Source organism: Perognathus longimembris, chromosome 9, assembly GCF_023159225.1.
Source record: "Perognathus longimembris pacificus isolate PPM17 chromosome 9, ASM2315922v1, whole genome shotgun sequence".
Classification (NCBI taxonomy): Eukaryota; Metazoa; Chordata; class Mammalia; order Rodentia; family Heteromyidae; genus Perognathus; species Perognathus longimembris.
This window is the reverse complement of record NC_063169.1, coordinates 53,474,156-53,486,225: the sequence shown is the minus strand read 5'-3', so window position 1 is coordinate 53,486,225 and position 12,070 is coordinate 53,474,156. Positions and strand designations below refer to the sequence as shown.

At 39.5% G+C, this 12,070-nt stretch overlaps 1 protein-coding gene across 3 annotated transcripts in view; it reads right to left on the bottom strand.

Moving 5' to 3' along the window:
• Positions 1 to 12,070, bottom strand: part of Pde7b (phosphodiesterase 7B) — a 295,006-nt gene that overhangs the window by 18,137 nt on the left and 264,799 nt on the right. For all 3 annotated transcript variants that reach the window (XM_048354139.1, XM_048354141.1, XM_048354140.1), the window contains 2 exons: positions 11,583 to 11,683; positions 9,413 to 9,544 (listed from right to left, as the gene is read on the bottom strand). In XM_048354139.1, the coding sequence (XP_048210096.1) occupies positions 9,413 to 9,544; positions 11,583 to 11,683 (233 nt within the window). The remainder of the gene's footprint in view (positions 1 to 9,412; positions 9,545 to 11,582; positions 11,684 to 12,070) is intronic.

Genomic DNA, 12,070 nt, shown 5'->3' with positions numbered 1-12,070 from the left:
ATATTATACTAATTATAGTCACAAATATGGGTACTTAAAAATCACTCCTTTAGTTTTAAAGGTATTTAGGGGAATCCAAATACAAATGGCTTATCATCTTTGATAAAAAACCTACATGAATGATTTCTGCTTTTATGTGCTATTTTTTAAAATTAATTATTTTTATTATTTTAAGTAGTTGTACAAAGTGGTTTCAAGTCAACATCTCAATTTATAAGTGCAGTGCATCTGGATCAATGTCATCCCTTCTATTATTCTCCCCCATCTCCCCCAAACCCACCCATCCCGATTACCTGTTCCATTTTTACATATGCATATTGAACATCCTAACTGTATTCTCCTACTCTTCCTCTCCATTTGTCTGCTTCCCCATTTTTGTTTTCTTTTTTCTTTTCTTGAGTCAGTTGTGGGGCTTGACCTCTGGGCCTGGGCGCTGTCCCTGAGCTCTTCAGCTCAAGGCTAGCGCTCTAGCACCTTGAGCCACAATGCTACTTCCGGTTTTCTAGTGGATAGTTGGAGATAAGAGTCTCACGGACTTTCCTGCTCTGGATGGCTTTGAACCACAATCCTCAGATCTCAAGCTCCTGAGTAGCTAGGATTTCAGGCATGAGCCACTGGTGCCCGGCTCCCATTTTTGTTTTCTAAGATAAATTTATTCGGTTATGTTGTTATGCTTGTCTTGAACTCTTGGACTCAAGCAATTCTTCCAACATCAGTCTTGCGAGTAACTGGGACTGCAGGTACACATCACCATAACTGGCTAAACAATTTATTCTTTAAGTCAAAAGTTTAAAATAGGGGCTGGGGATATGGCCTAGTGGCAAGAGTGCCAGCCTCGGATACACGAGGCCCTAGGTTCGATTCCCCAGCACCACATATACAGAAAACCGCCAGAAGCGGTGCTGTGGCTCAAGCGGCAGAGTGCTAGCCTTGAGCGAGAAGAAGCCAGGGACAGTGCTCAGGCCCTGAGTCCAAGGCCCAGGACTGGCAAAAAAAAAAAAAAAAAAAAAAAAAAAGTTTAAAATAAAAACCATAGTCCATTACTCATTTTCAGACAATCAGTAAATGACTGTAGAAGTAATATTTCAATTTGCATTTGCCAATTGTAAAATGCAAATAAGATCATTATGAAGAATTTAAAATTCACTTCCATTCAATTTTCTGGGTGTAGTCTTAGTCAGAACATAACGTCCAGTAGGAGTACCTATTAAATGTTCACTGAATACCAGACCTGTGCTGAGACTACAATAGTGGATGAGGAGGTGCCAGAAGACTTACTGTCCATATCTTTTGGGATATGTACAATGGATCAGGCAACTAGACTGATTGCAAGTTAGATTGATATATACTGTCATAAGAAAAGTGATAGAGGGCTGGGAAATCATATAGGAAAAAAGGGCTCTCAGGATAAAAAGACAGCCAGCTTGTGATCAAAAGAATGAACAAAATATAAAAGTAAATACATTGGGTGGTATGCAAGCATGAACAAATGTACTAACTGACATACAGTAGACTCAAGGAAGAACTCAAATAGTGTAATTTCTTAGAAAAGTAAAGTCAAAGTTCAGCAAAATAAAACACTAGGAAGCAGGTACTAGACAGGGGTGGGGTGGGGTTAAAGGGAAAGGGGTATGTATATAAATGAAGAGGATAATCAAGAAGAGTTATTCTTCAAAGAGAAGAATGCAGTCAAGAATCCAATACATACTGAAAGGATCTGTCCCGGCCATCCCAGAGGACCATGCAGAGATAATCATAGACAAGAGAAGAAGGTTCATAAGGAGGTTTATTAGTGGGGCCATAGTTCCCACGGGAGAGGGAGCTACATGGCGTCTGCACCTTATCCAGGTGGCAGCTTCTCTCTGGGGATAAAGGGGAAGTAGGTAGGTAGTGAGTAGGAGTGGCTCATTAGGTATGGGTGGATCTGGGGGCTAGTGGGAGGAGCTGAGGACCTGAGGCTGGGGAAATGCTAACATATACCCTACAAAATTAAGAAGAGTGAAGAAACAGGTGGGCAGGCGAAAGATAGGTGAGAACGTTGAAAGGCAAGACATTGATCAAAATGTATTCATAAGCTGTTTTGTTAAATGGTAACTCCTTTGTACAACTACTTAAAGATAATCAGAAAAGAGAAAGGACAATAATAATAAAGGATGAACAAGTTATGGAGTCTGGGACTGTAGACAACTCACTATGTTATAGATTATATTTGAGCAAAATACACAGCTCATGAGTAACATGGGCAGAAGGAAGAGCATGTGTGAATGGGACACAGAGAGACTCTTCCCAACTCCTTCTGTGGTTTATTGTTAATTTTCATCTTTAGAATCCATCACTGTATAACATAGACAGTGGGGAAGCAGGGATTTTTATTTGTGTTGCTCATCTTTGGCATTTCTAGTACCTGGCATGCATTAAGCCCTCCCTCAACATTTGAGCAATGATAAAGGAATGAGTGATCTGTTTGGGAAACTGAAAGAGTCTTGACTTGACCTTGGAGCCTCAGAGGGAACTTGATGGTGTGAAGAAAGCCTGGGAGGGAAAGTAGGGCTTCAATGAGGACCCAGGGAACTACGCTGGTTCACTGGGTTTGGGCTACTTGCTCAATCTTGGGGAGCAGTTGGAATTGTGAGCAGGATCAGAGTTTCAGCACTCGGGCTGCACTACAGAGATAAGGTTGAACCTTGGAAAGGTGGAAGGCATGTGAACTGGAGCAAGGAGGGTGGGCCATGCTCTGAATTGGGGGTGAGGCAGAGGCTGGGAAGAGATCTGTCAATGACCTGCCAATGGGCCCAGCCAATTTCCCTAGCTAGCATAGAGACAGCCCTGTCTCACAGGAAGGCATCTAGTTTTCATAATGGGTCGGTCCACTCCCAGGCAAAGGGAGATGAGAGAGAGAGAGAGAGAGAGAGAGAGAGAGAGAGAGAGAGAGAGAGAGAGAGAGAGAGAGAGAGAGAGAGAGAGGGAGGGAGGGAGGAAGGGAGGGAGGGAGGGAGGGAGGGGGAGAGGGAGGGGGAGAGGGAGAAGGAGAGGGAGAGGGAGAGGGAGAGGGAGAGGGAGAGAGAGAGGGAGAGGGAGAGGGAGAGGGAGAGAATTCACCAGAAATGGTCACAGATATAGGACCCTAAGGTGACATGATTTCCCTTTGAAGTACCAGCGGGTTTGGGGGGATGGGCAGGTTGCTCATCTGTCTACAGGAAAGCATCATTCTGCAATTTCACATTATCCCTGGGGAAAAATGTCTTGGAGTCTCAAACAGCACACTTGGGGCAGTTCTAAGAATCGTCTTAATCTTTAAAGAGGAAATATCCACCTTTGTGGCTACAAGGCTTACTAGAATTTTAATTTGGAACTCCCCCCGCCCCCCCGCCCCAAAATTCTGGCAATCCTGAAGGCAAAACCATTTCCCTTTTGGTTTGAATTATGAAGTATGACCCGCCCTAAGATAAGAACAAAGCAGTTCTTTTGCTGGCTATGAGCAACATGTCTGTCTGACATGGAATAAACCAACAACACAGGTTTTCTACTTAAGTCAAGAGGCTATCTGTAAATATGTTGTAAAATAACTGTACAACTTGGGGGGTGGGGGAATTGGGGAGAAGGGAAGGTGGGAGACAAATGAAGGAGGAGGTAACAAGTTTGACAAAAAATGTACTCACTACCTTAAGTATGTAACTGTAACCCCTCTGTACATCACCTTAACAATAAAATTAAATAATAAAAAAGAGGCTATCTGTTAAGAAGAATCTAGCATGGACAGACGACACCTATACAAGAACCTTTTCTCTTCTTGTTTTGTCAGGTCTGTGGTTTTGAACTCAGGGCCTTGCACTGTGGGTTAAGAACTGTATCATAGGAGCCATGCCTCTAGTTCTTTTTGCTTTTATTTTAGATAGAGTCTTGGCCTTTCCTAGTATCTGGGATCCTCACATGTCTGCTAACTGAGTAGCTGGGATTACTGAATGCGTCACCATTCCTGGTCAAATACAAGGAGTTTAAAACTAGTTTCCCCTTCCTATTTATTGGATACCATCTTTGATTAGAGTGATCTTGATAAACTGGGTCTGTTGCATCTGAGGAATCAGAAGTGACTACATTTTTTAAAATCCAGAGGATAAAGAAAAACTACAATAGAAATGTAGTGGGTGTTTTCATTTATAATTGCCCCTCAGCATTCTGGGAAATAATGGATCTTGCTGAATTCTCCTCTTACACGTTAAGCCATCTTCTTGGTGACACTCCAGATCACAGAGGCAGAGAAACATCTTGAATCCTGAACAGACTTTGACCCTTGAAAAACCCATGGCCTTGTTTTATTTATGGCTTTGTTTGATGGTGTGTTCCTTATTTTACCCCAAGATTATGGCCTCAGAGCATGGAGTGTAGATTTGTCACTTGCTGCCTCATGGCAAGCCTGGGTTTAGATCACTGGATGAACTGAAAATCAAACTCAAGGCTCCTTTCTGGGACTTGACCACTACTTTGGAATTATAGCTTCTATCCTATAGAAGAGGTGAGCTCATCAATTTGATGATCACAGAGCTATACAGAAGACTCGTTCCTTCTGCTTCTGCTTGTGTTTGTGACTCCGTCATTCTGAACAGAAAATGGTTAAAAATGCTGATTCCTCTAAGTGCCTGAAGGTAATTTTAAAGAAAAATTGGAGTTTTTATTCCAGTACTGGGGAATGCATCCAGGGTTTCATGCATGCTGACTAAGTGCAGTATCACTTGCGCCATACCCCTGGTCTTTCTAGTTTTTCCTGTGAATCTCCTGCCTTAACCTCCCAAGTGGCTGGGATTACTGGTGTGCTAGCATGCCCAGCTTAGAAAAATGATGTAAACTTCTACAAGCCATCATAGGATGTAATATACATAATTCTTTTTTTCATAATTCTTGATGGAACAATGTTATTTATTATATTACCTGTCTCTAGTTGAGATGTAGTTGGACTCTGTCAAGATGAATTGAAATTCATATGAGAAAGAAAGTGCTTCCTTTTACAGTGATTATAACCAGTATCATGTACGATTCTCTGCTTATTTTGTATGTGTGTCGGCGTGGGGGGTTGGGGGGGCTGAGGATGTAAGGACAGTAGATACATCCTCAGAATTCTCAAATGTTCTTTCTATTTTGGTCTACCTTGAGACCTGGATGGATTCCAGTCATGATGAGCAAAGTGCCAGGTAGAAATGACTGCAGGGCCTTCCTGCACAACTGGTTGGCAATTCAGCTTGGGCCAGACAGCAGACAATGAGAGGGTGACCTTTGACCTGGCCTTCGCTGCAGCTGCCCTGGCTCCCTCTTTATCTCAGGGCAGAAACACGTGGGGCACATTATGTAATGATCTTATTTATCAGAAGTAAAAGAGCACAGCCAACAGAAGGAGGGAGAGGAAGCCCTCTTCCATTTTATCTCATTTATAGTAAGCTGGCTTCGGCTGTGTCACGCACAGGGTGTGCTCAAAGTCACAGAATTCCTGGAACAGCCTCCCTAGGGTATTCTTGTTGATGGTTGTGTATGTGAGCATATCATTTTTGTGCATGTATGTACACATGTTTATTTCACTTGTTACCATGGCTCTCCTGATTTCCTGAGTCTGAGACTCACTTTAAAATTTGACGATAGATCCTTTCCCCTAGGAAACTGTGCGTGTAGGTACAGGCTGCGATTTGTACATGGTTTCCTGAAAGTCCATGTAAGCCTCAAATAACAATGCCTTGTCCCTAAAAGGCTACATTTTCTAAGATTTGAAAATAGCACGTGGTTACTCATGTCTTATTCAGCTGATCCACAGCGTGGCTTTTTGTCTTACACTGAAAACCTGAAGGAGGATGCCAGTTCCTCCTCTGCAGCTTAACGCAGGGATTTGTACAGTCATGTCCTGTGCAAGAAATTAGTCATTTCTACCAGAAACACAATGTATACTTAACTATGATGTCCAGGACACTATTTTAAGAGCAGGGGACTTGCTGGCAGAGCCGTGTTCGGGCCATGGAAGCCACAGAGCCATTCTATCTACTAAAAAGTGTGTGGATTAAGCTCAAAGGAATGAGGAGAATACTTTTTGTCTTAGTCATTTGAAATAGTTCTCACAATTGAAGGCTCCATTTAAACGATTCTTCCTCCATCACCCACCCTCTCTGTCATCTGCAGGATAATTTCCCTCTCTTCTCTGTCTTCCCATTACATCTCCTGACAGCCATATACTTTAAGGTGTTCGTCAAGGTCTGTAATGCTCTTCTCTCCCCTCTAGAAGGAGGGTCAGGAGGAGATTACTTAGCTTCTTGCACATAGTAGGTCGTCAGTATGAGTTGCTGAGGTAGTGTGGATAGTGCTTAGGCACTTTAATTCTGCAGATAAAAGATTTTAACTCTAATTCCAGTTTTCCCATTAATTAGCTGTTTATTACCAGGAGGAGCATTCGAAATTTTCTAGTATCAAATTAATCTTCTTTCTGAAGAACAAGTATGTTAATAATACCACTTCACTGGGCTATTGTGAAGATTAAGCAATATAATACATAGAACGTACTTAGCACAGTGTTTGGGTTGTAATAAATGTTGAATAAAGGTTAGTTATATAATTTGCTGAACAGGATTTTACAATTATTTTTTTATTTATTTTTGATTGATCATGTACTTTGTGTTTTTCCAGTCAGATTTTTTTTATAAGGAATTATCCTGATCTCTTTTGATTTCCTTACAATAGGAAAAAAACAATTACAGTCAGTCATAAAGGTATAAATTATTGGCCAAAATTGAAGATTTTATATTCTTTTCTGATTTAAAAAAATAATTTCTACATTCAATCTGTAGAATATTGATTTTGCTGATTAAGTTTCAGCTTTCTAAGATTAAATTTATTTTTTAAATTATTATTTAGTAGTTGTACAAAGGGTTTCAGTTTAACATTCCAATTCATGTGTACAGTGCATCTTGATCAATTTCATCCCTCTCATTCTCCTATCCTCTGTTTTTCTCACCCCCACCCTCCCTAAAGTTACTTGGTGCCATTTTCACATAAACTTGAGCTTTTTTTCTAGTGGTTTTAGGATACTTAGAGTTCATTTGTGGTACTATGTTATATTGATTGCTTCTATTTTGATCCGTAAAACTGGAAGACAGTTTCCAAGAGATCATAAGACCAACTGAGTAGGTGGCCGACAGAGATAATATCTTAAACATTGATTTTGAGCCCACTACTCCAATTTCTCCATTGCCACAACTTTCTCTTTCTTATCCAGGGCCAAGCTCCATAGTTCAGATGATAAATTTGTTCTGGGGAAAAAACTATAGCTCATTTTTATTGTAGTAAGAAGCATTTTTGACCATTTAAAAAATAGCACAAATATTTGCTCTTTGAAGATAAAAAAAATCTATCTATAGATGTACCTTAATTTAACTCCAAAGTCTTTCAAACTGGAATTAAGTTTATCTGCATTTTGCTGATTTTGACATTTGAGTTTGACCAGATGTTTAATAACAGAGATTGTTTTTTTTACTGATTTTTGTACCTATAGAACATTGTATATTATTTGATGAGGGAATGAATGGCAGCTGATTAAAAACATATAGGACCATATATTTCATAAAAATTGTAGTATCTGGTTGTATTGGAATGCTTATTTTTAATAAAGAGATTAAAATTATTGAAAAACATCCAAACTTAAAATTTTTGAATAAGGAATTCATTTTTGAGAAAACCTTTACTAAATGAATCAGATGGTATAACTTTTTTGAGATTCACTTTTATTGATTATCAGTGAGTACTTAATTCCTCACCATTAGTAAAATTCTACATTTACTTTTTTGTTCCTATCTGCTTTTTTTAACATATGGTATTTTGATTATCTAAATGAGAATTTATTACACATCTTTCTATGACTACATGTGAAAGCAGCTTTATGACTTTAATTTTCATGCATAAGCAAACCAATAATGACAGATATACTCTTAACTTCATCAGTGTGGTTCCTTTGGCAATAAGAAATTAGAATTTATGCGAGGAACATCATGCAGAACTAGATCAAGTGGGCAAATTAATTGACGGATTTTCTTTGTCTATTGATAGACATTTGAGAAAGTCAATGTTAACAAGAATAAAGTGCTTGAGTGCTCACAGGACATTCATTCATTCTTCCCCTTCCCCCTCCTCAATGCCTTCCTCCGGTCCCCTCGCCAGTCCAATGACTATTTTTTTCTTAAGTGATAAATTTGGCTTCTGGAATGGCTTGGAGAAATTAGTTTCTGCTTTGAATTTCTCCTTGTTTAGTTTGTAGCTCATCACTAAAAGGCCCCTTTAGTAGCTTTTCTACCCCTCCCACCCCCAGGTGCTGGTGATTGCCCAAAGGGGCTCAACATTGAAAAATATGCAGGGTAAACCCTTGAAATCTAGTACACCAGTTCCTGCATGTGACAAAAGCCAATCGTATGGATAGAGAAATGTGTTTTGGAATATTTATCAAAAATGTATTCTAATTTATGTACTGAATATTTATTGAAGAATTTATTCCAATTTACTTATTGGAAATCAATGTAACTTCAGGCTGAAAAAAATCTTGTTCAATGCAACTGTTTTATAGGGATCTGTTGGGATTTTTTTTTTTTTTAGCACTCAACCTTTTCAGATCTACTAAACTTGAGATAGGTGACTCCTTGTATGAAATGAGTTTGTTCCTGACAACTAAGAGTCTAAGGAACCATGTTGAAAAGTCTAACAATAGCCAGGTATGACAGTATAGACCTATAATGTGTGTCCAGAGGAGGGTGAGGCAGGAAGACCACACATTTGGCGCCAGCTTGAGCTCCATAGTGAGGTCAAGGCCAGCTTAGGTGACTGAATGAAGCCCTGTTTATAAAATCCAGTGCCAAGAAAAACAAAGGTGAAAGTTCTGAGAGTAATTCATTTGTGTTACAGGGTTTAATATCTGAAATAATATTACATATAAGAGTTTTTCAGGCCAGCCAATTAAACAACTAAATATGTCCTTGGTCTTTTATGATAATGTATCTCTGACTTGGAGGCTAATTATGACTAGAAATTGCCCTAGGCATTCAAGTCTTTATTAGGATTACATCTCAGGAAATACCTACAACGTCTGGGTAAGAATTGAATTCAACTATTATGTGTAAGACGGTCTCCTTAGAGGCAGATATTCTAGACCACGGGAGAGCAGGATGAAGGATCCTGTTTAAGACAATTTCAAACCTGCTTTGGAATAATTTGCATTTTTGATATTCTTGTACATTAGTTTAATCTTCCTTGAGGGATGGGCTGGATCCACAGGTACAAACCCATGTGATCTGCACATCCAACATGAAGGTTAGTGCCAATGGCAGAACCCAGACTCAAATCTTGGGCCTAATGCAATTGACTTTGCTGGATCTGTTTGTATATTGGGTTTCCTTACCTGATACAAGTTGGCAAGATGATGGTTAGTTTTGATCAAAAATGGCTGGTTCACCCCTGGATGGTCAACATCATGAGCGGCTGCAGCTAGTAGTCCCAGCATGATGTCCAGAGGAGTAAGGAAGCTGGCCAGCTGTCAAAAAACAAAAATCAAATTTGGAGATTTGATTAGTGTGCTTCTATGACTGGTAACATTTGTTCTGGCAAAATCAAACACAGTGAAGCATTCTTCAGGCCTGTCAGCCAGACTTCATCCTCTGAGGTATTCAAAGAGCCACATGGAACTGTCAGAGCCAAAGGAAAGGCTCTGTGGAAAGTAACTGTGGAAAGTGAGGTTGAGGAGCTCATTCCTATGTCTTCTTCTTAGTGCGTCTCAATTTCGTTTTGTCACAATGGCATGGCTTGTTGGCTGACTGCTACTGGGTGGGCAAAGAGAAGGCAGGAACTAAAATCAGCTTTGTTCTGAAAGCTGTAAATCAAGGAAAAAGTTGAAGCCAAAATAATAGACACATTTGAGGAGTTACCTGTGTGTTTCAACTCTTATCTTTTCCACTTCCTTGAAAGAAGTGGGCTGAATTACAATTTTTTTTTTGGTGCTTCTTTAATGTGCAATAAATAGTGGGGGAAGATGACAAGATTGTTAATTTGTTGGTTAGCCAAGAACACAAGCAGAAAAATTGGAATCACATACAACATTGTGATATAACTTTTGGACTAAATAGAGATTAAAAAGTAAAACCATTACTGCCGTTGGGATATTTTATAGCGTTGAAGCATCTACTTTATCTATTCATCATCGTCCCAGAGTCTGCCTCTTTGACATCTATATTTTTAGTGGTTGGTTTTGTGAAACATCTGTTTATTTAATGGGCAGTTAAAATTGAGAGAAGAGTCACAGATTATGTCATTTCCCAAAAAAATTTTCAGAAAACGAACACTGTACATTTTACTAAACACCTAATTCATTTTGCCAAGATTGTGAACAATGGACATTACTGTTTTGTTTTTATTTTCTAACTTTGTATTTTTTAAAATTGAATCAGAGCTGGCTTGCCAAGACAATTTTGAATCAGGATTTCTAGTTAGCTTGGTAAAAACGGAGCTTTTGAGGAATTCCGATTCTATTTGTTGGTCAAAAACTATAAAGTAGTAACTTTTTCCTAGTATCAACACCAGTGCTAATTTTTTTTTTTGCCAGCCTTGGAGCTTGAACTCAGGTATTGGGCACTGTTCTTTAGTTTCTTTTTTGCTCAAGGCTAGCACTCTACCACTTGAGCCACAGTGCCACTTCTGGCCTTTTCTGTTTATGAGGTACTGAGGAATCGAACCCAAGGCTTCATGCATGCTAGGCAAGCACTCCACCACTAAGCTACATTCTCAGCCCACCAGTGCTATTTGTGACAAAAAAAGCTCCTCTGTGGGGCCACTGAAGATGTCTCAGAAGTCGTTTGCCCACAGAGAGGGTTGATTTTGTTCTATGCCTCCTTGAAAATACAAATTTAGTATGAGCCAAGTATTGGTGGTATATGCCTGTAATACCAGTTATTCAAGAAGCTGAGATCTGAAGATCTCAGTACAAAGCCAGCCCAGGCAGGTAAGTTCATGGGACTCTTACCTCCAATTAACTACCAGAAAGGTGGGAAGTGGAGCTGTGGCTCAAGTGGTAGAATGCCAGACTTGAGTGAAAAAGCTCAGGGAGTTTAAGCCATGCAATAACAAAAAGCAATACATAAATAAAAATTAAAAAAAATGTTATAAAAGGAAACCTCAGAGACAGTAGAGACCAAGTCTGTGAACACTGTATATGTGCTTGATACATTGTATATTGCATATGGGTCTACCTGACCTAGACAAGGGATGGAAAAACAGGTTGTAAGATATCACAAGAAATGTACACACTGCCCTACTATGTAACTGCACCCTCTTTGCACAACACCTTGTAAAAAAAATTTTATGTTCAATTAATAATAAAAAAAATTAAAAAAAAAGGAAACCTCAGAAAAATCCACATTTTTTCCCATGCATCTGTTAGCTCAGAGCTGACACTGAAACTTTCATATGCATTCCTTCCTGTAAATGACCACTAACAGAGATGTTAGAAACGTCGGGGGTGGAGCACTGAAGTTACTGGCTGAGTCAGGAAGGGATGCTGGCAAGAAGGGATTGCTTACCTTTGGCTCCCTCAGGTAACAGTGCATGGCTTGAGTGACGTCAGCTGCATGAACAGCATTGTGATATGGATTCTGACCGTGGTAGTCTTCTTGAACCATGACTAGGAAGAAAAAAGATAACTCAGTCAGTTGGAATCAAATTAGAAGGGCACAGTAGGCCAGACTTTTTGAAGGTTTTTTTTTTTTTTTTTTGCTGAAAAATATCATTGACCCCAACAATGCAGAACCTGTGGATCCTTGGGAAAGCCAACTTATGGGTTTGGCTCTTCTGCTAAGTTATCTGTAGTGTAGGGAAGACGGAGAGACAAGTAGAAAACAACAGAAAAAAGGAATTGGGATGCCTTTGGGATTTTTCATCTCCCTCACAAATCATTCTGTTCTGGTGTTCCTGAAGGCTCTCAATCATAGGAAAGATAAACATGCAGAAAAAAAGACAATATTACTTTGCACCATAGTTTAATGGTATTTAACTGTGCTGCCACTTATGA